The sequence below is a fragment of the Dendrobates tinctorius genome, unplaced genomic scaffold (assembly GCF_039654945.1).
Source record: "Dendrobates tinctorius isolate UK_male_01 unplaced genomic scaffold, ASM3965494v1 ptg000003l, whole genome shotgun sequence".
Taxonomy (NCBI): Eukaryota; Metazoa; Chordata; class Amphibia; order Anura; family Dendrobatidae; genus Dendrobates; species Dendrobates tinctorius.
Window position 1 is genome coordinate 100,658,326 of NW_027361671.1, and position 27,802 is coordinate 100,686,127.

At 44.2% G+C, this 27,802-nt stretch overlaps 1 protein-coding gene across 1 annotated transcript in view; it reads left to right on the forward strand.

The window, feature by feature from the left end:
• CUX2 (cut like homeobox 2) overlaps positions 1-27,802 on the forward strand; it is a 642,019-nt gene that overhangs the window by 516,886 nt on the left and 97,331 nt on the right. Inside the window, exons 7-8 of the mRNA XM_073564137.1 lie at positions 9,792-9,868; positions 10,958-11,024. Of these exons, the coding sequence (XP_073420238.1) occupies positions 9,792-9,868; positions 10,958-11,024 (144 nt within the window). The remainder of the gene's footprint in view (positions 1-9,791; positions 9,869-10,957; positions 11,025-27,802) is intronic.

Genomic DNA, 27,802 nt, shown 5'->3' on the forward strand with positions numbered 1-27,802 from the left:
GCACTCATGCCCAAGATTCACTTTGAGGGGTTAATATGATAGAAAATACCCAAAACTGACACCATTCTAAAAACTGCACCCCTGAAGGTGCTCAAAACCACATTCAAGAAGTTTATTAACCCTTCAGGTGCTTCACAGAGTTAACATTTCACTTTCTTTCACAAAAAATTTACTTCAGATCCAACTTGTTTTATTTTTAACAAGGGTAAAATGAGAAATTGGACCCCAAAAGATGCTACACAATTTGTCCTGAGTACGCTGATATCCCATATGTGCAGGTAAACCACTGTTTGGGCGCACTGCAGAACTCGGAAGGGAAGGAGCACAGTTTGACTTTTTCAACGCAGAGTTGGCTGGAATTCACAGAAGTTTATAATGTAGAGCCGTAAAAATAAAAAATATTTTTTTCACAAAAATGATCTTTTTGCCCCCAATTTTTAATTTTTCCAAGGGTAACAGGAGAAATTGGACCCCAAAAATTGTTGTGCAATTTGTCCTGAGTATGCTGATACCCCATATGTGGGGGTAAACCACTGTTTGGGCGCATGGCAGAGCTCGGAAAGGAAGGAGCACCGTTTTACTTTTTCAACGCAGAGTTGGCTGGAATTGAGATCAGACGCATGTCGTGTTTGGAGAGCCCCTGAAGTGCCTAAACAGTGAAAATCCACCAATTCTAACTCCAACCCAAATCCCAACACACCCCTAATCCCAACCCTAACCATAACCCTAACCTCAATCCTAACCCTAACACACCCCTAACTCTAATCCCAACCCTAACTTTAGCCCCAACCCTAACCCTAACTTTAGCCCCAACCCTAACCCTAACTTTAGCCCCAACCCTAACTTTAGCCCCAACCCTAACCCTAATGGGAAAATGGAAATAAATACTTTTTTTATTTTATTATTTTTCCCTAACTAAGCAGGTGATAGAGGGGGGTTTGATTTACTACCTATATGGGGTTTTTATAGCGGGTTTTTGTGTTTGGCAGCTGTCACATTAAAAGGCTTTTTATTACAAAAAAGTAGTTTTTGCATCACCACATTTTGAGAGCTATAATTTTTTACATATTTTGGCCCACAGAGTCACGTGAGGTCTTGTTGCCATTTTTTTTTACCATTTTCAGGCACATGACATTTTTTGATCACTTTTTTATTCCGATTTTTGGGAGGCAGAATGAACAAAAACCAGCAATTCATGAATTTCTTTTGGGGAGGCGTTTATACTGTTCCTCGTGTGGTAAAATTGATAAAGCAGTTTTATTCTTCGGGTCAGTACAATGACTGTAATACCTCATTTAAATCATTTTTTATGTTTTGGCATTTTTGCATCACTTTATTCTGAGAGCTATGACTTTATTATTTTTTCGCTGATGACGCTGTATGGCAGCTTTCTTTTGCAGGACAACATGGCTTTTTTAGCGGTGCCACTTTTATTTTTATCGGTCTTTTTGATCGCGTGTTATTCCACTTTTTGTTCGGCAGTATGATGATAAAGCATTGTTTTTTTGCCTTGCTTATTTTTTTATATGGTGTTCACCAAAGGGATTAACTAAGGGGACAGTTTTATAGGTCAGGTCGTTACAAACGCGGCGATACTAAATATGTGTACTTTTATTGTGTAGATTTTTTTATTTAAATATTCATTTATTGATTGTAGAAATATTGTTTTTTTTATTAATTTTTATTATTTTTTTAAATATTTTAAAAAATGGTATTTTATATACTAACATTATAGGACAGGAACGCAAATGTTTCTTTCTTTGAAGTAATAGATTTTACTGCCTGTTTTTAAACAATATTTTGCCTAAAAGAAAGTATCATTAGCGATCCACTGCTGTAATGTCTGTATCCTTTTTTTCTCTTCCCCCCTCCTACCCACGAGATGTGGTATGATCAGACCATGTTCCTGTGCTGTCAGACGCAGCCATTAGGACTCTTTCACACTTCAGTGTCTCCAGTACGTGTGGTGACAGTTTTCACACATACCGGAGACATGGACACAAGTAGACACATTTAAATCTAGGTTGCTGGGCAAATGTCTGTGTGTTTTAACGGACCGTGTGTCCGTGTGACCCACATGCACACAGATGACACACTGGAATGTCAGACATCCCGTCACCTGAGAAGCAGCACAACAGCATGCGCTTTTCCCCGGTGCCGGGTGCTGAAGATGGCTCTCATCATTCTCCCCTGCTCTGCCGGCGATCAGCGCGAGCAGAAGAGAATGATGAGCGTTATATTCAAGTGATAACAATGACAGCAGGCGGCGGCTGATGGGACTATTACTCCCATCTTCCTACCCCTGCTGCTGCTACTAACAGTGACCTATAGTTGTGGAAATTATTATTATTATAAAATGTATTTATTAAAATTTTACATATTGATAAAAGTGATACCTGACCATTGTTGATCACCTTTACACATATCCTACTTTCAAGTGAATCAATCTGTGTCTAAAAGAGTAAAATAAGGTTTGCTAACGTTTTGACTTATTCTTGGGAAGTTATCAGAAAACATTGTGATATTTGCATGGGTAACTGGAGACCGTACAGCTGGTAATATAGAAAAGCGGACTTTGTATTATTAGCAACTAATGTTCTTCTACTGAGGTCATGGCAGTAAAATGATGATTTGGGACACTGCCAACGTGACTTCAGATCTGCATGTTCCCAGCACAGTACCAAATCATGACATTTAAAAAAAACAAAACAGTATTTTGAGTCACAATTCATATTTAGAGAAAACTGTTCTAAATAGATATTCTCTGCCTCGCTTTTATTGCTAACTCTGTGCATCGCTAATCTGCCATGGCTTATTTCTGAAAGTATATCAATATTTCACCCTAGACAATAAATATTGAAGGCTTATCACTGTGCCCTTAGCTAATTGACAAATACCGTAATAGGTTTGCTTTCTCTGTTTCCCTAGGTCTGAAGCACCAAAATCTTAGTGGTTACTGAAAATATTACTTTGTTAAATTGGTATTCTCATGTTTAAAAAAAAAAAAAAAAAAGATGTGACACCATCTCTCTGAGGGGTTTACTATAACCACTGTGAATATGTCTGCTTATTATTGACATTCTGAACCTGCGCTCTATGTGCTCACATGTATCTTGCTCTGCTATAGTGATGCCTGCATGTAAGGGTGACTTGGCCCTATTTTGCTTGTGATATCATACTGTTGTACCCCATATACCTATGCTACTGCACTGTATGTCATAGTACAGAGTCTTTGACCGTCACACTTAGGAAGGGAAACGCAGTGGACGTATGGTGTATGTGGACTTTTCAAAAGCTTTTGATACGGTGCCACACAAAAAGGTTGATACATAAAATGAGAACAGTGGGGATAGGGGAAAATATGTGTAAGTGGGTTAAGAGCTGGCTCAGGGATAGGAAACAAAGGGTGGTTATTAATGGAGCACACTCGGACTGGGTCATGGTTAGCAGTGGGGTACCACAGGGGTCAGTAATGGGCCTGCTTCTTTTTAACATAGTTATCAATGACCTTGTAGGGGGCATACAGAGTAGAATTTCAATATTTGCAGATGACACTAAACTTTACAGGGTAATCTATACAGAGGAGGACAATTTAATATTACAGGAAGATATATGTAAACTAGAAGCTTGGGCTGATAAATGGCAAATGAGCTTTAATGAGGATAAATGTAAGGTCATGCACTTGGGCAGAAGAAATAAGATGTATAATTATGTGCTTACTTGTAAAACACTGGGCAAAACTGTCACTGAAAAAGACCTGGGTGTATGGGTGGACAACAAACTCACATTTAGTGGCCAGTGTCAGGCAGCTACTGCAAAGGCAAATAAAATAATGGGATGCATTAACCCCTTTCCGACCAATGACGCCACATAGACGTCATGAAAACCTGTGCCATTATGACCAGTGACGCCTATGTGGCGTCATGACTTTAAAGCCCCCCTGCGGGTCGGGTGACCAGGGTCACGGAATGGGATCGCTCTGATTGGCTGTTAAAAGTGAAATAGCCAATCAGAGTGATAGTAATATTTCATCAATGAAAATTGATGAAATATTACAATCCAGCCATGGCCGATGCTGCAGTAGCATTGGACATGGCTGGAGAAAGTTACCTGACCCCCCCCACACACCGGCTGGCGGGGGCGATCGGCCCCCGCCACTGAATGATAACGGCGATGTGCCGCCGCTGTCATCATCTGCCCCCGCCGCCTTCCGCTCCCCTCGCAGTCCGATGAACCCCCAACCACCCCCTGGTGCTTACCGAGTGCCACCATCTTGGAAAATGGCGGGCGCATGCGCAGTGCGCCCGCCCAAATCTGCCGGCTGCAGATTCGATTCATTCATTTTGATCACTCTCACAGTGATCAAAATGAAATAAAAAGTAAATAAACCCCCCCTCTATCACCCCCATAGGTAGGCACATATAATAAAATAAAGAAAATATTTTTATTTTTCCATTAGGGTTAGGGCTAGGGTTAGGGTTAAGGTTGGAATTAGGGTTAGGGTTGGAATTAGGGTTAGGGTGTAATTAGGGTTAGGGTGGGAGTTAGGGTTAGGGTGGGAATTAGGGTTAGGGTTGGAGTTAGGGTGGAATTAGGGTTAGAATTAGGGTTGGAATTAGGGTTAAGATTAGGGTTAGGCTTGTGGTTAGGGTTATAGTTAGGGTTGGGATTAGGGTTAGGGGTGTGTTGGAGTTAGGGTTGTGGCTAGGGGTGTGTTGGGGTTAGAATTGAGGGGTTTCCACTGTTTAGGCACATCAGGGGGTCTCCAAACGCGACATGGTGCCACCATTGATTCCAGCCAATTTTGAGTTCAAAAAGTCAAACTGTGCTCCCTCCCTTCCAAGCCCCGACATGTGCCCAAACAGTGGTTTACCCCAACATATGGGGTATCAGCGTACTCAGGACAAATTGCACAACAACTTTGGGGTCTAATTTCTCCTGTTACCCTTGGGAAAATAAAAATTGGGGGCTAAAAAATTATTTTTGCGGAAAAAAAATGATTTTTTTATTTTCACGTCTCTGCGTTATAAACTTCTGTGAAGCACTTGAGGGTTCAAAGTGCTCACCAGACATCTAGATAAGTTCTCTCGAAGGTCTAGTTTCCAAAATGGGGTCACTTGTGGGGGGTTTCTACTGTTTAGGCACATCAGGGGCTCTGCAAACGTAACGACGACCGCAGACCATTCCATCAAAGTCTGCATTTCAAAATGTCACTACTTCCATTCCGAGCCCTGACGTGTGCCCAAACAATGGTTCCCCCCCACATATGGGGTACCAGCGTACTCAGGACAAATTGGACAACAACTTTTGGGGTCCAATTTCTCCTCTTACCCTTGTGAAAATAAAAAATTGCTGACTAAAAAATAATTTTTTGAGGAAAAAAAAATATTTTTTTATTTTCACGTCTCTGCGTTATAAACTTGTGTGAAGCACCTGGGGGTTCAAAGTGCTCACTATGCATCTAGATAAGTTCCTTAGGGGGTCTAGTTTCCAAAATGGGGTCACTTGTGGGGAAGACCCAAAGTTTAGGCACACAGGGGCTCTCCAAACATGACATGGTGTCCGCTAACAATTGGAGCTAATTTTCCTTTCAAAAAGTCAAATGGCGCTCCTTCCCTTCTGAGCCCTGCCGTGCGCCCAAACAGTGGTTCCCCCCACATATGGGGTACAAACTGGACAACAACTTTTGTGGTCCAATTTCTCATGTTAGCCATGAGAAAATAAAAAATAGCGTGCTAAAAAATCATTTTTGAGGAAAAAAAATGATTTTTTTATTATCTCTGCTCTGCATTATAAACTTTTGTGAAGCACTTGGAGGTTCAAAGTGCTCACTACACATCTAGATAAGTTCCTTAAGGGGTCTAGTTTCCAAAATGGTGTCACTTGTGGGGGGTTTTCACTGTTTAGGCACACAGGGGTCTCCAAACGCGACATGGTGTCCGATAACGATTGGAGCTAATTTTCCATTCAAAAAGTCAAATGGCGCTCCTTCCCTTCCGGACCCTGCCGTGTGCCCAAACAGTGGTTTATGACCACATATGAGGTATCGGTGTACTCAGGAGAAATTGCCCCACACATTTTAGGATCCATTTTATCCTGTTGCCCATGTGAAAATGAAAAAACAGGCTAAAAGAAAATTTTTGTGAAAAAAAAGTACTTTTTTTTTACGGATCAATTTGTGAAGCACCTGGGGGTTCAAGGTGATCACTATGCATCTAGATAAGTTCCTTGGGGGGTCTAGTTTCCAAAATTGGGTCACTTGTGGGGCAACTCCAATGTTTAGGCACACAGGGACTCTCCAAATGCGATACGGCAACCGCTAAATATTCCAGCATATTTTCCATTCAAAAAGTCAAATGGTGCTCTTTCCCTTCCGAGCCCTGCCGTGCGCACAAACAGTGGTTTATGACCACATATGAGGTATCGGTGTACTCAGGAGAAATTGCCCAACAAATTTTAGGATCCATTTTATCTGTTGCCCATGTGAAAATGAAAAAGATTGATGATAAGAGAAAATTTTTGTTTTAAAAATTAAAATGTCCATTTTTACCTTCCACGTTGCTTTAGTTCCTGTGAAGCACGTGAAGGGTTAATAATCTTCTTGAATGTAGTTTTGAGCACCTTGAGGGGTGCAGTTTTTAGAATGGTGTCACTTTTGGGTATTTTCTGCCATATAGACCCCTCAAAGTGACTTCAAATGTGATGTGGTCCCTAAAAAAAATGGTTTTGTAAATTTTGTTGTAAAAATGAGAAATCACTGGTCAACTTTTAACCCTTATAACTTCCTAACAAAAAAAAATTTTGTTTCCAAAATTGTGCTGATGTAAAGTAGACATGTGGGAAATGTTATTTAGTAACTATTTTGTGTCACATAATTCTCTGGTTTAACAGAATAAACATTCAAAATTTGAAAATTGCGAAATTTTCTACATTTTCGCCAAATTTCTGATTTTTTTCACAAAAGCAAAAATTATCGACCTAAATTTACCACTAACATGAAGCCCAATATGTCACTAAAAAACAATCTCAGAATCGCTAGAATGCGTTGAAGCATTCTAGAGTTATTACCTCATAAAGGGACACTGGTCAGAATTGCAAAAAATGGCCTGGTCATTAAGGTCAAAATAGGCTTGGTCATAAAGGGGTTAAAAGAGGCATAGATGCTCATGAGGAGAACATAATTTTACCTCTATATAAGTCACTAGTGCGACCACACTTAGAATACTGTGTACAGTTCTGGTCTCCGGTGTATAAGAAAGACATAGCTGAACTGGAGCGGGTGCAGAGAAGAGCGACCAAGGTTATTAGGGAACTAGGGGGTCTGCAATACCAAGACAGGTTATTACACTTGGGGTTATTTAGTTTGGAAAACAAAGACTAAAGGGTGATCGTATTACAATGTATAAATATATGCGGGGACAGTACAAAGACCTTTCTAATGAGCTTTTTACTCTTAGACCTGTGACAGGGACAAGGGGGCATCCTCTACGTCTGGAGGAAAGAAGGTTTAATCATAATCACAGACGCGGATTCTTTACTGTAAGAGCAGTGAGACTATGGAACTCTCTGCCATGTGATGTTGTAATCAGTGATTCACTACTAAAATTTAAGAAGGGACTGGATGCCTTTCTTGAAAAGCATAAGGTTACAGGGTATATATACTAGATTCCTTGCTAGTGCTTTGATCCAGGGAACTAGTCTGATTACAGTATGTGGAGTCAGGAAGGAATTTTTTTCCCCAATGTGAAGCTTACTGATTGCCACATGGGTTTTTTTTTGCCCTCCTCTGGATCAACATGTTAGACTATGGGTTGAACTAGTTGGACTTAAAGTCTCCCTTCAACCTTAAATACTATGTTACTATATAGGTTATTATACCTGAGTCCCACAGGACTTCATCTTGTTAAGGTACCTATTTTGGAGGGTGGTCTGCACTGCTAGCTTCATTGCTGTATATATGGGCATTTTCTGATTTGATCATGCATAATTTGCCTGTGAGTTTCATTGCATTTATCTAGGCCTATCCATATTTATATTCACTTGGACTAGCCCGCAAGTAATACAGTTACTCATAAGGGGCATACTCTTATAAATGTCTACGAGACAGTGAGCACTTTTTGAAAAACGTATGTATAACTTTGGCACCCACTGATTATACTATCACCATATGGTCAGGTTCATACTTATTAAGCACTTTATGGGTGTTGTTGATGGCTTGGTGATGGATCCCCTTCAGGGTCAGACAGGTTTAGTGTACGTGGAGCAGGGGTGCCAATTAGTTTTCCCATAGGGTGCCAACCTCTACTGCCAGGAATCTGGATATGTCCATCAATACATTTAAGGAGATACCATCTGGTGTCCTTCAACTGGGCTCTCAGTCTATCTTTAATAGCTGGTGATAATGTAGGAATAAGAAAAGACCAAGTCATGAGAAACTTCCCCGTTAGTATCGCTCTGTCAGTTAATGTTTCCAACCAATCCATTTTGAATAAGAACATTATTTTTGTCTGTATTAGTAATTGGGATGGTATATTAGGGTTCAACCAATGGTGTAATCTGCTCTTCCTAACTGCCAAAGCCATATTAACAAAATTGCTTTTATATGTTTGGGCAGAGATTGCTGAGATTCCCCTAGTATATTGAAGATTGCCCATTGCGGTGTAAGTGGGAATGTAATATGAAAGGTAGTCTGTAGCTCTACATGTATATTTGAGCTTTTTTAGATTAATACATAATTAAAAGCTAATTTTTAGGTCTGTTTTGCTTTGGGTTTTTTGTTAAGCTGACCCCTAGGGTCAGGAACTCAGACTCGGACACAGAGTCCAGGGCAGGACCGGATATACAGTAGATGTAGGTTCAGACGGATTGTGTAACACTTGACAGGACAAATACTGATGCAAGTTTAGACAGTGCTGATCCTGAAACACTTGACAGGATGGAGATTGATATTGATTCATGTACCGCCGGAGTGGCTGCAGGCACAGATACCACCAGAACGACTTAGGGTTCAGTTACTGCTGGATCGGTTTCATGCTCAGTTACCGCCAGAGTGATTTCAAGCTCAGGTACCGCCATAGCAGCTTCAGGCTCAGGTATCTCCGGAGCTGCCTCAGGTTCAGGTAACATGGATAACAGGTTCAAGTTCAGACTAGGCGGGTTCAGCAACAGGTTCAGGTTCTAACAGTATATGTTCAGGGACAAACTCAAACTAACACTACAGAGGCCGTAGTACAGGCATCTCCCTACAGGAGCACGTGGCTTAAATACTAGATGCCTCCCAGCTATTGGCTGGGGGCAGAATCTGAGTGTGCCGTTTAGAGGCAAGGAACATGCATGCCGCTGGGACAGCCTCGCTCCTTGCGTGGTGCCAGGAGCAGGTAACTGCAGAAGGACAGAGATTTGCCACTGAGCGGCTGTGGCGTTGAATATGTCAGCGTCTCTGCCTGGAGGAGGTATAAGGAGCATGCAGGGATGCCGGCATTGGTGTTACAACCAGTAATAGGACAACAAGAATCTGCACAACTTCTCAATTGAAAAAATGATAAAAAATGTTAAGGTACTACATTGGTGTCCCCCTCTGTTCCAGTGTGCATTCACAAAAAGCTGGATCATCAGAGTGCCAGCCCTACCAGTAGTCATCTGGTCTAATGACACTCCACACAGTTGGAAGGGAAGACTTCTCACAATTAAACCCTGTCCGCCCCCAAAGCTAAAGTTGCTTGCGTTTCCTATAACTTTCTTCATTTCTTGGTGTTGTAGTAATGATACTTGATATGTCTTTTTACCTTCAGAGGATTGCAGGAAGCACAGATTACTTTAGCTGTCAGGCTTGGTGAGGCTGAAGAGAAGATCAAGGTTCTTCATTCAGGTTAGTAGAAACACACAGGGCTTCATGCCTAAAAACTGTTGTGACCAAAAGTATTAGTATTGCCAGGTGTACATGTCCATAAAATAGAAGTACAATGTGAGTGTTAAAGTTCTATTTTTGTGATGTCTCTTCTTGACAAAGTAGGTCTTATTGATTAGTATTTCATCACAGCACATTTCTGCCATTGTTGTACATAGTAAAGAAATCCTGGCTCTCACGTTTCTACAGTGAATTCTTCCTTATTTACACCATTGTCATACAATATAGGATGAGTGTTGGCCAACAATAATCCCAATTGTTAAGAAAATATTGTCGGACGAGCTGAAATGCATTTGATTTATGCGTAATGATACGCTAGATATGTTTAGTTATCAAAAAGCTTATAATCTAGTGGCACATTATACAGTTTTATTGCCTAGTGATCTCATCCCCACCAGTCCTAAAGTAGGGGAAATGCCATTTGAGAGCAGTCTGCAAGTGATATAAATATAATGGATGCAGTGGTTGCAGTCGCATCATGGTCCCTCAGTCTAGGGGTTCCAAAAGGTCTCTTTGGTCTATATGAGAAGAACAATTGCATTTAAGATCCCTCATAGTTGGTGGACCTGTTGAATATTTTGCATTGAGGCCCATGAGATTCAGGTTACACCAATACTTGCACAAATTCCTCCTATTAAAATAACTGGGATACCACTCAGCAGTTTAATGAACTGACAATACCCATGGCTCTTCCATGGTTCATAAATAATCCCAAGAGCACCATGGGACATAGGTAATCAAGACATGAGCAACCTCGAGTTATCCCTTTTTGGAGATCTGAATATGGTAGGCGCCAGCATACATCCTCACGCCATAGTTCAGTCTTCACTACTGGGATTGTTTGCAGAAAATAAGCTTTTTGTCTTCTTTAAAATGCAGAGAGAGAATGGAGAAGACAGATGTGACAAAAGCTGAAATGAATGAGCTGTCGTCTTGTATCCCGATGGCTCTTGAAATAGACTTTTGTTATTTGACCTGGTTATTAATCTCTTTGTGAAACAGAATCACAGACAGATTCACCAAATGCTTCTGTTTTATTTTGTTCTGCAGCACTGAAAACAACACAGAGGGAGCTGCTTGACCTGCGGTGTCAATATGATAAGGAGACAGCGTCTAAGTAAGTTCTGGATTGTATTTGTCTGCGAGATACAAAAGCCTTGTTTACCTGTAATATTTAATGTATAACAGGTCGCATCTTTCACTTTCACAGGATGTAAGTGTCAAAAAAGGGGTCGGTAGATGAGTGAGCGAAATGACCTGATTCCAGGACACTTTAGGGAACTGCCATATGAAAATGCAGCTTGTGCTGACTTCACATTTTTGCAGTTGCTGCAAATGCTAATGATTAGGGATGCGCAAGTATACTCGTTGCTCGGGTTTTCCCAAGTATGCTCAGGTGTCCTCCGGGTATTTTGGCGTGCTTGGAGATTTAGTTTTTGTCGATGCAGCTGCATGATTTGCGACAGCTAGCCAGCCTGAATACATGTGTTGATTGCCTGTTTGTTAGGAAATACCCATATGTATTCAGGCTGTCTAGCAGCCGCAAATCATGCAGCTGCGTCGACAAAAACTAAATCTCCGAGCACCCCAAACTACTCGGAGGACACCCGAGCATGCTCGGGAAAGCCTGAGCAACGAGTATACTCGCTCATCACTAATAATGATGTTAGAACCCTTAATTGTGCCTTTTGACACTGGCCAGCTTGGAGTATTGTATTAAAATATGGCTGCCATTCAGATATATTGTATTCGATCTTCATTATGTGTAATCAGTATAAAAATCTACCACGTATTCGCCACATATGTACATGCCCTTAGTGTACAACTGTAAAAAACTGCATATAAATATTTTGCATTCATGGTAAATTTACTTCCAAATCTTTTAAGTTAGTAAAAATGTACTAAAGTAATCTTTTAGCTTTAGTTTCGCTAAGATTAGCTATGTCATGTAAAGGGGTTTTCCCATGAACAAAAGTACATTTTAATCAATAGGTTCTGGAATGAAAATAAGATCCACAATTGAATGTATTAAAAAAATAACTTTGTTCATAGGACAACCCCTTTAAAATTCTACCAGTTTTTTGCTTAGACTTTATTCTGTGCTATACATCTTGACCATAATGTATGACTTGCTTCCCTAAAAACAATCCCCTCCTCCTCCCTCAAACACTGATAAAGGCTGTATATTAGTCAATCAGATTACATACTTCAAGAGAATTTGTAAGATGTGAACCACTTATTTAAGAAAAGAATGTCAGATGTGTGAATTGAGCCTATTATCAATCACATAATATTGCAATGATTAAATAAACAAAACAGTAAAGAGAAAAGTATAATGTCCTTGTTCATAAATTTACATACTTTTTATGGGCTCCTTTTATGATTGAGCTCCAGAAATACAGAGAATATGTTTTAACATATACATAATTTACAATTTTAAACAGAATCAAGTCTGTCACTAGGTTTTTGCTACCCCACCTGAGATCAACATGATGTAGGGGTTTGGACCTTGATTCCAGAGATGCATCACTTACTATGCTGCAGTTTTCATAAAAGCACTGTTTTCTCTGCTGCAGATCTAGCAGTTCTCTGAATGCTGAGCTCTGTATAAACACGCCCACACCCGCTTAGAGCATGGTCTAACAGGCTTCTGTCAGTGCATCACTGACAGGTACATTCCTGGCTGAAAGTGTTGGCACCCTTGAAATTGTTCCAGAAAATGAAGTATTTCTCCCAGAAAAGCCCAAAAATTGGCCGGATAAAATTATTGGTAACAATGTAGTGGGTAAAATTGTTTCAAGCATGTGATGCTCGTTCCAATTCACCTGTGTGGCAATCTGAAAATCACATCAGAAACCAGATAAAAAAGGGAGGCGTTGACTCAATCTTTGCATTGTGTGTCTGTGTACCACACTAAGCATGGAGAACAGAAGAGAAGAGAACTGATTATTGAGGACTTCAGAACCAAAATTGTGAAAAAACATCAACATTATCAAAGTTACAGTGGGGAAAAAAAGTATTTAGTCAGTCAGCAATAGTGCAAGTTCCACCACTTAAAAAGATGAGAGGCGTCTGTAATTTACATCATAGGTAGACCTCAACTATGGGAGACAAACTGAGAAAAAAAAATCCAGAAAATCACATTGTCTGTTTTGTTTTCATTTTATTTGCATATTATGGTGGAAAATAAGTATTTGGTCAGAAACAAAATTTCATCTCAATACTTTGTGATATATCCTTTGTTGGCAATGACAGAGGTCAAACGTTTTCTGTAAGTCTTCACAAGGTTGCCACACACTGTTGTTGGTATGTTGGCCCATTCCTCCATGCAGATCTCCTCTAGAGCAGTGATGTTTTTGGCTTTTCGCTTGGCAACACGGACTTTCAACTCCCTCCAAAGGTTTTCTATAGGGTTGAGATCTGGAGAATGGCTAGGCCACTCCAGGACCTTGAAATGCTTCTTACGAAGCCACTCCTTCGTTGCCCTGGCGGTGTGCTTTGGATCATTGTCATGTTGAAAGACCCAGCCACGTTTCATCTTCAATGCCCTTGCTGATGGAAGGAGGTTTGCACTCAAAATCTCACGATACATGGCCCCATTCATTCTTTCATGTACCCGGATCAGTCGTCCTGGCCCCTTTGCAGAGAAACAGCCCCAAAGCATGATGTTTCCACCACCATGCTTTACAGTAGGTATGGTGTTTGATGGATGCAACTCAGTATTCTTTTTCCTCCAAACATGACAAGTTGTGTTTCTACCAAACAGTTCCAGTTTGGTTTCATCAGACCATAGGACATTCTCCCAAAACTCCTCTGGATCATCCAAATGCTCTCTAGCAAACTTCAGACGGGCCCGGACATGTACAGGCTTAAGCAGTGGGACACGTCTGGCACTGCAGGATCTGAGTCCATGGTGGCGTAGTGTGTTACTTATGGTAGGCCTTGTTACATTGGTCCCAGCTCTCTGCAGTTCATTCACTAGGTCCCCCCGCGTGGTTCTGGGATTTTTGCTCACCGTTCTTGTGATCATTCTGACCCCACGGGGTGGGATTTTGCGTGGAGCACCAGATCGAGGGAGATTATCAGTGGTCTTGTATGTCTTCCATTTTCTAATTATTGCTCCCACAGTTGATTTCTTCACTCCAAGCTGGTTGGCTATTGCAGATTCAGTCTTCCCAGCCTGGTGCAGGGCTACAATTTTGTTTCTGGTGTCCTTTGACAGCTCTTTGGTCTTCACCATAGTGGAGTTTGGAGTCAGACTGTTTGAGGGTGTGCACAGGTGTCTTTTTATACTGATAACAAGTTTAAACAGGTGCCATTACTACAGGTAATGAGTGGAGGAAAGAGGAGACTCTTAAAGAAGAAGTTACAGGTCTGTGAGAGCCAGAAATCTTGATTGCTTGTTTCTGACCAAATACTTATTTTCCACCATAATATGCAAATAAAATGAAAACAAAACAGACAATGTGATTTTCTGGATTTTTTTTTCTGTTTGTCTCCCATAGTTGAGGTCTACCTATGATGTAAATTACAGACGCCTCTCATCTTTTTAAGTGGTGGAACTTGCACTATTGCTGACTGACTAAATACTTTTTTTCCCCACTGTATAAGTCCATCTGGACTCCAAATTAGTGCCCAGTGTTAGAAAGCTGGTGTGAAAAATATTGGAGATATAATTCCATGTCAATCATCTGTATACTATTGGACATGGAATTATAAAAAAATCCTGCAGCACATGCTGTGGTAACATGACAACTGGCCAGTTTCAAACAAAGGGATTCACACCCCCACCAGCTAGCTGGTATGCAACCTTAAACAGGAAGACCCCCTGTGGATCCAAGCCATTTGAATTGAGTCCTTTGTTCTGCCAGATAGGAATTCATAAAGGAGTCATGTGAATATTATATGGCCTAGCTGTACGTCGTTTATATTTCTGAGATCCCCAGAACAGGGCAAGCGCCTGCCTGGGTCTTGAGTCATTCTAACATGCACAGAAAGGGAGATGCATAGAACAGCAGCTAGGTAGCAAAATTGTGTTTAGTCTCTCTGAGTAGCAGGGGCCCGTTTGGATCTGATGGCGCCAGAGCCGCTGCCCTAGGACCGCCCTGAAGGGAGGTATGATCTTTCTTAGGTTTTGGGAGATCTCCAAGCCTCTAGGCGAGGGGATTTAAGATCAGCCCAGAGGGCAGGAGGGAAGTGACCTTGTGTGCAGCATATTCTATTGTTCTTTCTCTGGGCGGTCATGTCGACAATTTGTGTGAGGACAAGTCGCACACAGAGGAGACCACAAGCCTCCCATGTGGCAGAGCCCCTCCCCAGCAAGCTAGGCCTTTCATCTAACTGGTAACTAACTATATGTTCTGCTTATATCTTTTGTACTACCACTATTGTATTTATATATCTGACCATTTTATGTGTGTAACCATTGTGTATATACAGTTGTGCTCAAAAGTTTACATACCCCTGCAGAATTTTTGCTTTCTTGGCCTTTTTTTGCAGAGAATATGAATGATAACACCAAAAGTTTTTCTCCATTCATGGTTAGTGGTTGGGTGAAACCATTTATTGTCAAACTACGGTGTTTTCTCTTTTTAAATCATAATGACAACCCAAAACATCCAAATCACCCTGATCAAATTTTATATACCCCATTTCTTAATACCAGGTAATAGCTCCCTCTAACATCAATAACAGCTTGAAGTCTTTTGTGGCAGTTGTGGATGAGGTTCTTTATTTTCTCAGGTGGTAAAGCTGCCCACTCTTCTTGGCAAAAAGCCTCCAGTTCTTGTAAATTCTTGGGCTGTCTAGCATGAACTGCACGCTTGAGATTTCCCCAGAGTGGCTCAATGATATTGAGGTCAGGAGACTGAGATGGCCACTCCAGAACCTTCACTTTGTTCTGCTGTAGGCAATGACAGGTCGACTTTGCCTTGTGTTTTGGATCGTTATCATGTTGGAATGTCCAAGTGCGTCCCATACGCAGCTTCTGGGCTGATGAGTGCAAATTTGCCTCCAGTATTTGTTGATAACGTGCTGTATTCATTTTTCCTTCAACTTTGAAAACATCAGTGATTCAACTCTGTGCTGTACAGTAGAAATGGTGTTCATTTCATGATAGGCCTTGTTGACCTCTCTCCAATTGTAACTTTTATGGTTGTGGCCAAAAAGTTCAATTTTGGTCTCATCACTCCAAATTACCTTGTTCCAGAAGTTTTGAGGCTTATCTCTGTGCTGTTTTGCATATTGTAGGCGAGATACTTTGTGGCATTTGCGCAGTAATGGCATTCTTCTGGCGACTCGACCATGCAGCTAATTTTTCTTCAAGTGTCTCCTTATTGTGCGTCTTGAAACAGCCACACCGCTTGTTTTCAGAGAGTCCAGTATTTCAGATAATGGTATTTGTGGGTTTTTCTTTGCATCCCGAACAATTTTCCTGGCAGTTGTGGACAAAATTTCTGCTGGTCTACCTGATCGTGGTTTTGTTTTTACAAAGCCCCTGATTTTCCATTTACTAATCACAGTTTTAACACTGCTTACTGGCACTAACAATTACATGGATATCTTTTTGTATCCCTTTCCTTTTTTATATAGTTCAACTACCTTTTCTCATAGATCCATTGACAATTCTTTTGCATTCCCCATCACTCACAATCCAGAAATGTCAGTGGCTGGATGAAAGATGTAAGTGGCTTCACCAAACCACTAACCATGAGTGGAGAAAAAGGTTTGGTGTTATCATTCATATTCTCTGAAAAAAAAAGGACAAGAAAGCAAAAATTCTGCCGGGGTATGTAAACTGTTGAGCACAACTGTATAGTGTATTGTCTGGTGTGCCCTTAAAGCGATTAAATTTAACCTTGGGCTGTTTTTTTATCTCGATCCATGAATCCACACGTCCGTTTCTCAGCCTAATCTCACATGCAACTGGGGGTTGGCTCATGGGCCGATATAACCCTGTTAACGGACCAGGCGTGTATTGAAAGAGGAACATTCCTAATAAAAGCTTCCAGTCAATCCGCAAAAAAAAGCAAAAAAAGTTCCCACTCAGGTCCATCATCTGTCAATGGAAATATATATTCCCCTATTATCCCTTTTGACAATTAAAAACTTGGGGCTAAAGCAACATTTTACTTAAAAAAAATTGTAAATTTCCTTTTACTCAGCTTAATGTTATACAATTCTGTCAATCGTCTGAAGGTTAAAAATGCTCACTACACTCCTGTCAGGAACACCGCACTGCACTTGCTCACTGAGCCAGTGCACATGTCCTGAGTACAAAAACTGTGCACAAAGATACCTGTGGAGCGGGGCAGCAGTGGTGACGATGCATGCTCCAGGCTCACAGGACCTGAAGCACGTGACTGCTGGGGGCATGGCCTAAGCTCCACTGAGCTAGGAGCTGCAGGGAAACTCCTAGAAAGGTAACTACTGGACATTGTTACCAAGGGACATAGACAGAGACAGAAACCAGATCAAGCCGAGGTCAAACCATGAGATCGCACGACAGTACCAAAGAGTTAGACAGAATGGATAGTCAGGACGTAGCAATAGATCAGAAAACCAGAACGGGCAATAGACGGTACAATAGGGACGAACTGTAACGGAGTAACTAGCCAAGCCAGGAGGTCAGAACCGGAAAAGACAATAATACCAAAATGAGAGACAGAGTACAGAGTGAGGGGACAGACCAGGTCATACACGGGAAGCAAACAAGCAATGCAATATACAAGCACACTAGGGGGTCAGACACACAGCCAGAATAACAGTATAGCTGACAGAGAACCCTGGTAAAGAGTGAGTATAAATACCCCTCCCAGATCCAGAAAGAGGCCACGTACACTTAACCCTGTGAGTGCAGGACAGTAACCATGTTCAAACCATGACAACTCCTAGATGAATTCCTCAAGAGGTGTAGTTTCCAAAATAGGGTCACCTGTGGAGGTTTCTGCTGTTTTGATATGTCAGGAACTCTTCCAATGTGACATGATATCTGCAATCTATTTTTGGAAAAATTGAGCTCCAGAATTCTGTTGGCACTCCTTCACTTCCTATCCTGACCGTGTGCCCACACAGTAGTTTTCCGTCACATAAGGGGTATCGGCATACTCAGGAGAAATTGAACAACACATTTTACAGTCTATTGTCTCATGTCACTCTGGTGAAAATGAAAAATTATGGGAAAAACCAACATACGAAAAATGTATTTTTTCATTTTCATGTCTTAACGTTATAAAATTCTGTAAAACACCTGTGTAGTCAATGTGCTTACCACACCTCTCTATATATGTTCCTTGAGGGGTGTAGTTTCCAAAATTGGGTCATTTGTGGGAGGTTTCCACTATTTGGACACATCAGGGGCTCTCCAAACGCGACATAGAATCTGCTATCTATTATTTTGCACTCAAAAAGTCGAATAGTGCTCCTTACCTTCTGAGCCCTGCCTTGTGCTCAAATAGTAGTTTTCCACCACATATGGGGTATCTAAGTATTCCGGAGAAATTGCACAAGAAATTGTATGGTCCATTTTCTCCTGCTACCCTTGTGAAAATGCAAAATTTAGGGCTAAATCAACATTTTTGTGAGAAAAAGTAAAATGTTCCATTTTTCCTTCCACATTGCTTTAATTCCTGTGAAGCCACTAAAGGGTTATAAATAGTGTTGAGCATTCCGATACCGCAAGTATCGGGTATCGGCCGATATTCGCTGTATCGGAATTCCGATACTTAGTTCCCATACTTTTTTCATATCAAATACCGGAATCGGAAGTTCCCATAATGCTATGAGCCCGCTCGATTTGATTCAGCCAATGGGAATCCTCAGAATTGTGGGCACATCCTGTCAGGCATGTAGGCATGTTAACTATTGGCATGGCTGTGATTGGCTGCTGAAATGATGTCATGATGCACTATAAAAGCCGCCGCCGCCATTTCTGTTCACTCTGCTGTGAATTCAGTTAGGGACAGGCTGCTGTTGAAGACTGTGAGGGACAGTTAGAAATAGCAATTCTCAAAAAAATATTGTGCTTTACCCAGGCTACATAAACCACCACTGTAGCTTTCTTTTGCCTAGCAGCAGTGTTCACAGCTGTCTGCAAGGGCTGTGTGAGTACAGCTCACGCTGTGTAGTGGGTCCTTCAGCCACGTCTGGTTGTAGTCCGCCCAGCGTGCGTCACTGCTACCTCATACATATTTTTCTTTTCTAGCTGCTTATTTTTCATAAATTCTATCTAGTGTGCTTCCATCCGTATCCATATACGTTGGTTGAAAACACTAGTAGTAGACAGCGGAGCCTTTCTGCAGCCTTTCAGTGCTAGTACCCACTTCTCTGCACTGTTCATGGCTGTCTGAGAGGTCTCTGACTGTGTGTGAGTGCAGCTCACACTGAGTAGTGTGTCCTGCAGCTACGTCTGGTTGTAGGCCACTCAGCATGCGTCACTGCCTCACACATATTTTTCTTTTATAGCAGCTCATTTTTTATTCTCCTATTAGTGTGCATCCATCCGTATCCATATACGGTGGTTGCAAACACTATAGCAGTAGACAGCGGAGCCTTTCTGCAGCCTTTCAGTGCTAGTGCCCACTTCTCTGCACTGTTCACGGCTGTCTGAGTGGTCTCTGACTGTGTGTGAGTGCAGCTCATGCTGAGCAGTGTGTCCTGCAGCTACGTCTGATTGTAGGCCGCTCAGCGTGCGTCACTGCCTCACAAATTTTTCTTTTATTGCAGCTCCTTTTTTTTTCTCCTATTAGTGTGCATCCATCCGTATCCATCTACATTGGTTGGTTGCAAACACTATATAGGAGTAAATAGAGGAGCCTTTTTTCTGTCTTGTGCCCTTCAGCTGCAGCCAGATTAGTATTACCCATTTTTTGGAGCCTCATCTTTTGCATTGTAGGTTACCTGCCTGCATTGTAATAGCTCCAAAAAGTTTGTGATACTATCACTTTCAAATCTTTGGTCACATCCTTTTATTTTTTTTTTAAAAAAAAAACAAAATAAAGTTCACCAAACACTACATTTGACAGTTGTGTAGGCCACATTAGCTCCTACTTAAAGTGTAGTCCACACACACACTTCATAAAATTAGTGTTTCTTATACCTCTTACCAGCTGTTCAGGAATAAGCACACTAAGCCCCCCTTTGTACTTTTCTGCCTATCTTTATCAGTCTAGCAAGATGAAGAAGGCAGGGAGTAAGGCATGTGGGCGTGGAGTTTCAGCAGGAGGAGGACGTGGGGATTCTGCAGGGAGAGGACGTGGGGATTCTGCAGGGAGAGGACGTGGGGATTCTGCAGGGAGAGGACGTGGGGATTCTGTGCCTGCTGCTGGCACCAGTGAGTCAGCATCCCCCAGATTCACCAGGCAACAGTCCTTTATGCGCACCTTTGTAGGACCTCGCTGTACCCCACTGCTGCGGGAGGAACAAATTGAAGCCGTTGTTGGATGGATGGCAGCTAACGCATCGACTTCAATGGCTTCCACGTCCTCTCAGGGCCAGAGCACCGAAGAGCAACCATCTCTTCACCACCTGCCAAAGTGCCTAGGCAGTCAGAGAGCCCTGGACAGGAGCCATCACAGTCTCTACTTCTGTTCCCTGAATCTGTTGGCTTGGAAAGAGGGGGCCAGCCAAGCAGCATTCAAGAATGTGAAGAAGAGGGAGTATGCCGCGATGCGCAACTTCTTTGTCCCTCGGAATCTGAAGAGGCGGGTGGGCCAGTGCCTATGATCAGCACACCTCAGTACGCATCAGATGATGACGAGACTCAGTTACCACTTTCTGGTGTGTGCGGTGCTGGCGAGACAACCCAGGAGAAGCAGGTGTTTGAAGAGGGGAGTGTAGATGATGAGGTCCTTGACCCATTATGGCGTGAGGAACAGGAAGGTGGTGGGAGCAGCTCTGAGGAAGAGATTCCCCGAACGACCAAAACAGGAGGGAGAGGGAGGGGGCAGACTTGGTTGCCTGTAGCCTCCACTTCGGCACCCGGTAGGAGCATTCCTCTTTCAAAAAGAAAAAAAGGCAAAATGGGCGCTCCCAAGACTTGCAGTGCATGGTCCTTTTTTGACACAGTTGCAGATGACATTTACTTTGTCAAATGCAAGCTGTGTCATCAGAAAATCAAAAGAGGGAAAAATGTCAGCAACCTCAATACCACAAATATGTGGAAACATGTGCGGGCCAAGCACGAGGTGGAGTTACACAGACACACTGAAGACGTAGGCCAACGTACAGCACCACCTACCACCTCTTCAGCTCGTGTTGTGGCCTCTTCCTCCAGCTCACACACAGCTGGTTTGGCTTCCTCACAGGATCACCAATGAGGAACCTCTGGCACTGTTGTCCGGAGACCCAGTGAACTTCCACCCACAGCACCACGTTCCCAGTCCTCCTCACACTCCCAGGCCACTCTACAGCCATCGGTAGCACAGGCATGGGATAAAAGGCGGCCATACTCGGCAAACCGTCCCCGAGCACAGGCTCTGAATGCTGGCATTGCCAAACTACTGGCACTTGAAATGCTCTCATTCAGGCTGGTGGAGACTGACACCTTCCGGGACTTGATGGCATTGGCAGTCCCACAATACACCGTGCGGAGCCGCTTTTATTTCAGCAGGCGAGCCGTCCCTGCCCTGCAAACACATGTGGAGGGAAAAATACAACATACGCTACTAAATGCCGTCAGTAGCAAGGTCCACCTGACCACTGATGCGTGGACCAGTAACCATGGACAGGGACGATACCTTTCCCTCACTGCCCATTGGGTCAATGTTGTGGAGCCGGGTACAGATCTGGAGAGTGGCGCTGCACGTGTTCTGCCAACTCCACGGATTGCAGGAATCCAATCTGTACACATTGACTCCTCCTCCTACTCAAGTTCCTCAGAAACAGCGCAGAAGGAGCCTGTTACGACTGATATGAGCACAGCCGTGGCCAAACGTCAACAGGCCATACTCAAATTAATTTCTTTGGGGAATCGAAGCCACACAGCGCAGGAGCTCTGGAATGCCATCAAGCAGGAGAGCGACGTGTGGTTTCTGCCAGCGAATCTCCAGCCGGGCTTGGTAGTGTGTGACAATGGCCGAAATCTGGTGGCAGCTCTTGGCCTAGGCAACCTCACTCACATCATATGTCTGGCACATGTGCTGAACTTGGTCGTGCAGAGCTTTCTGAGGGACTATCCGGATCTTGATGCACTGCTGCACAAGGTCCGCATAGAGTGCGCTCACTTGCGGCGTTCCAGCACGGCAAGATCGCGCCTTGCTGCTCTGCAGCGCCGATTACGCCTTCCGGAACATCGCATCATATGTGACCTACCCACCAGGTGAAATTCAACGTTACGTATGTTGGAGCGGTTGTGTGAGCAGCAGGCAGCAGTCATGGAGTACCAGCTGCATCAGGCGCAAACAAGTCGCACTGTGCGCCGGTCACACTTCAGCACCACTGAGTGGGCCTCTATGAAGGACATCTGCCCGTTTTGCGTGCCTTCGATGATTCCACGCGGATGGCGAGTGCAGATGATGCACTAGTCAGCATGACTGTCCCCCTTATCTGCCTGCTTCAAAAAACACTCCAAGTACTAAGGGAGGAGGTTTTGGAAGAGGTGGAGGATGAGGAGTCCCAAATGCCATCTGCTTCTGGACAGTCTGCGCTACGTGGTTCCTCACATCCTCACAAAGGCCTAGGCAGGGGACACTTTGTGAGGAGGATGAGGAGGAGTCCATGGAGGAGGAAGACATCTCTCCAGAGGAGGGAGGTACACAATCCTCTAGTCAGTATGTACAGCGAGAGTGGGGTGATGCAGAGCAGGCAGATATGACGCATCAAGCAGGGGACAGCGTTTCTTTGGCAGTTGGGAGTCTGCAGCACATGGTTGATTTCATGCTGCAGTGCCTGAGAAACGACCGCCGCATCGCCCACATTCTCAACACGACTGATTATTGGGTGTACACCCTCCTAGATCCTCGCTACCGGGACAACTTACAAAGCCTCATACCACCGTTGACCCGGGAGCGTAAACTGTGGGAGTACCAAGACACACTGGTGCAGGCCATCATGTTTTCCATTCCACCCGACAGCAGTGGTGCTAGTGTTTTACAAAGCAGCTCTGTGCGTCGAGGCAGTGGAGGAAACTCGGCACAAAGAGGGAGCAGAGGCAGCGCGTCAGCACAATGCAAGACCACTATGGCCCAAATGTGGCAAAGTTTTGTGTGTCCGCCACAATTGTCTACACCATCACAGACGGCTCCAGTCAGCAGGAGGCAACGTTTCCGTCAGATGGTGACAGACTACATGTCTTGCCCTGTCAGTGTACTCCCAGATGGCTCTTCCCCCTTCAAGTTTTTGGTCTCTAAGCTGGATACATGTCCAGAGCTTAGCCAGTATGCATTAGAGGTGCTGGCTTGCCCTGCTGCCAGTGTATTATCGGAACGCGTCTTTAGGGCCGCAGGTGGTGTACTAACAGACCGTCGCATGCGACTATCTTCCGATAACGTTGACCGGCTTACTTTTCTGAAAATGAACAAGGCCTGGATCTCGCCAGAATTTGCCAGTCCTCTTCCCGAATAAATAATTGGTTGGCAACAGTATCCAGGTCTCCTGTTGTGTTCATGTTTCTACCACCTGAACTATAATCCCTGGGCTTCAACACAGCCAGTTGTCGCTCAGAAGTGTCGTCTGCACAGAGAAAAACACTAGCTCCTGTGTTAGTCGGGTTCAGTAACGCCAGTTGCTCCCCTGCTGTGTGGATGGCAAAGTCTCCTGCTCCATCCACATTCAAACTACTACTGATTTTTAACCGTGCTCCACTTAGGCCTGTGGCTCCACTGTCTCTAGTTTTTCCCCTGGACTCCAACCCCGCCAGTTGCTGCTCTTAAGTGGCGTCTGCACAATCCACATTTGTTTCTGTGTTACTGGGCCTCAGTCACGTCAGTTGATCCCCTGATGTGTGTCCGGCAATGTCTCCTACTCTGTCCACATTCCCATTACTAGTAGTGTGAATGAGGACAGAGCAGGAGACCTTGCCGGACACACATCAGGGGATCAACTGACGTGACTGAGCCCCAGTTACACAGGAACAAGTGTGGATTGTGCAGACGCCACTTCAGAGCTGTAACTGGCGGGGTTGGAGGCCAGGGGAAATACTAGAGACAGTGGAGCCAGAGGCCATAGTGGAACACGGTTACAATCAGCAGTAGTCTACAACCTATATAAAACCTGCTGCAAGTTCGCCTCCGCTTGCTGCATGATAGATCCTGTGCTCCAACAACGCCAGTTGGTGTTCAGAAGTGCCGTCTTCACAGAGAAAACCACACTAGCTCCTGTGTTAGTGGGGTTCAGTAACGTCTGCTGTTCCCCTGCTGTGTGGATGGCAATGTCTCCTGCTGCCTCCACATGCCAAAAACATCAGGCCTCAGCTTGCTCCATGCTTCATCCTGGGCTCCAACAACGCCAGTTGGTGTTCAGAAGTGCCGTCTTCACAGAGAAAAACACACTAGCTCCTGTGTTAGTGGGGTTCAGTAATGTCTGCTGTTCCCCTGCTGTGTAGACGGCAATGTCTCCTGCTGCCTCCACATGCCAAAAACATCAGGCCTCAGCCTGCTCCATGCTTCATCCTGGGCTCCAACAACGCCAGTTGGTGTTCAGAAGTGTCGTCTTCACAGAGAAAAACACACTAGCTCCTGTGTTAGTGGGGTTCAGTAATGCCAGCTGCTCCCCTGCTGTGTGGATGGCAAAGTCTCCTGCTGCCTCCCAAATCACACTACATCTTATTTTCTACTTGCTCCAAGTTGGCCTCAGCCAGCTCCGTGATTGATCCTGGGCTTCAACACAGCCAGTTGTTGCTTGGAAGTGCCATCCGCACAGATAGAAACACTCGCTCCTGTGTCAGTGGGGTTCAGTAACGCCAGCTGCTCCCCTGCTGTGTGGATGGCAAAGTCTCCTGCTGCCTACACAGTCACACTACTACTGATTTTTAACCATGCTCCACTTAGGCCTCTGGCTCCACTGTCTCTAGTATTTCCCCTGGCCTCCAACCCCGCCAGCTGCTGCTCTGAAGTGGCATCTCCACAATCCACACTTGTTCCTGGGTTACAGGAGCTCTGTCACGTCAGTGGATCCCCTGATGTGTGTCCGGCAATGTCTCCTGCTCTGTCCACATTCCCATTACTAGTAGTGGGAATGTGGACAGAGCAGGAGACCTTGCCGGACACACATCAGGGGATCCACTGACGTGAAAGAGCCCCTGTAGCCCAGGAACAAGTGGGGATTGTGCAGACGCCACTTCAGAGCAGCAACTGGCGGGGTTGGAGGCCAGGGGAAATACTAGAGACAGTAGAGCCAGAGGCCTAAGTGGAGCACGGTTACAATCAGTAGTAGGGTACAACCGATCTAAAACTTGCTCCAAGTAGGCCTCAGCCTGCCCCGTGATTGATCCTGGGCTCCAACATCGCCAGTTGCTGCTCAGAAGTGTCTTTGGCACGGGTACTCCCTCCTGCCCAGTCTGGTTCCAGCGCGCCTGCTTTTTCCGGGTAGTGTCAACGTCACTTTGCCACCAATACGTTGCCCTGTCTTGTTGCCGTCAGGTTAGCCGAGCCTATGGTGCCCGCAGTTTAGGTGCTTCCTATGTGGGCTGCGGGTTCTGGTAATAAAGGCTGGTTCCGTAGTGCCAATAGGACAAGCACCCCCTGTAGGACTGTGGGTTTTGGTAACTGCGGCCGGCTAACGGCCTTGCAACTTTGTCTTTTTCATGGGTACCTTCTGCTACCCATCCAGGTTCCAGCACCGTCAGCTGGTTCTCGGCAGTGCCTTTGGCCTAGGTGCCTCCTTCTTGGTATCCGAGTTCCAGCAACGTCTGCTGGTCCTTGGTAGTGCTTTCTAGCACAGGTACCTCCTGCTTAGTAACCGTGTTCCAGCACCGTCAGCTGTTCCACGGTTGTGCCATTGGCTGTTGTTCCTTCTGCTGCCACTCTGGGTTCCAGCACTGTCAGCTGGTTCTCGGTAGTTCCATTGACTCTTGTAGCTTCTGCTACCCATCCGGGTTCCAGCACCGTCAGCTGGTTCTCGGAAGTGTCTTCTGCACGGGCACTCCCTCCTGCCCAGCCTGGTTCCAGCACGCCTGCTGTTTCCAGGTAGTGTCAACGTCACTTTGCCACCAATACGTTGTCCTGTCGTATTGCGGTCGGGTTAGCCGAGTCTATGGTGCCTGCAGTTTCGGTGCTTCCTATGTGGGCTGCGGGTTCTGGTAATAAAGGCTGGTTCCGTAGTGCCAATAGGACAAGCACCCCCTGTTGGACTGTGGGTTTCGGTAACTGCATCCTGCTCGCGGCCTTGCAACTTTGTTGATTATGGGTACCTTGTGCTACCTATACGGGTTCCAGCACCGTCAGCTGGTTCTCGGCAGAGCCTTTGGCCTTGGTGCCTCCTTCTCGGTATCCGAGTTCCAGCAACGTCTGCTGGTCCTTGGTAGTGCTTTGTAGCACAGGTACCTCCTGCTTAGTAACCGTGTTCCAGCACCGTCAGCTGGTCCACGGTTGTGCCATTGGCTCTTGTTCCTTCTGCTGCCCCTCCGGGTTCCAGCACCATCAGCTGGTCCTCGCTACACTGTGTTCCAAATTATTATGCAAATTGGATTTAAGTGTCATAAAGATGTAATTTTTTGTTTATCAAATAAACTCATAGATGATATTGTGTATCAGGGCTCTTTGGATCACTGAAATCAATCTCAAATACCTATGATAATTAGTTTACCAGGTGAGCTCAATTAAAGGAAAGCTACTTAAGAATAATGTTCCACATTATTAAGCAGGGCACAGGTTTCAAGGAATTTAGGAAATAAAAAGGATCTCTCTGCTGCTGAAAAGCATCAAATAGTGCAATGCCTTGGTCAAGAGATGAAAACATTAGATATTTCCCAAAAACTTAAACGTGATCATTGTACTGTTAAGAGATTTGTGGTTGATTCTGAGCACAGACATGTTTGTGCTGATAAAGGCAGAATGAGGAAGGTTTCTGCCAGGCAAGTTCATTGGATTAAGTGAGTGACTGCTAAAAAGCCATTACAAACCAGCAAACAGATATTTAAAGCTGCTGGTGCCTCTGGAGTCCCTCGAACCTCAAGGTGTAGAATCCTTCAAAGGCTTGCTGGGGTGCATAAATCTACTATTCGGCCACCACTAAACAGTGTTCACAAGCAGAAATGGTTGCAGTGGGCCCAGACATACATGAAGACTAATTTTCAAACAGTCTTGTTTACTGATGAGTGTCGAGCAACCCTGGATGGTCCAGATGGATGGAGTAGTGGATGGTTGGTGGATGGCCACTATGTCCCAACAAGGCTGCGACGTCAGCAAGGAGGTGGAGGAGTCATGTTTTGGGCCGGAATCATGGGGAAACAGTTGGTAGGGCCCTTTAAGGTTCCTGAAGGTGTGAAAATGACCTCTGCAAAGTATATAGAGTTTCTGACTGACAGCTGTCTTTCATGGTATAAAAAGCAGAAATGTGCCTTCTGGAGCAAAATCATCTTCATGCATGACAATGCACCATCTCATCCTGCAAAGAATACCTCTGAGTCATTGACTGCTATGGGCATAAAAGGAGATAAACTCATGGTGTGGCCACCATCTTCCCCTGACCTCAACCCTATAGAGAACCTTTGGAGTATCATCAAGCAAAAGATCTATGAGGGTGGGAGGCAGCTTACATCAAAACAGCATTTCTGGGAGGCTATTCTGACTTCATGCAAAGAAATACAAGCAGAAACTCTCCAAAAACTCACAATTTCAATGGATGTAAGATTTGTGAAGGTGATATCAAAGAAAGGGTTCCTATGTTAACATGTAACTTGGCCTGTTAAGCTGTTTAACTCCAAAATATCCTTTTTGTTTAGTGAATGTGACCTCCTAA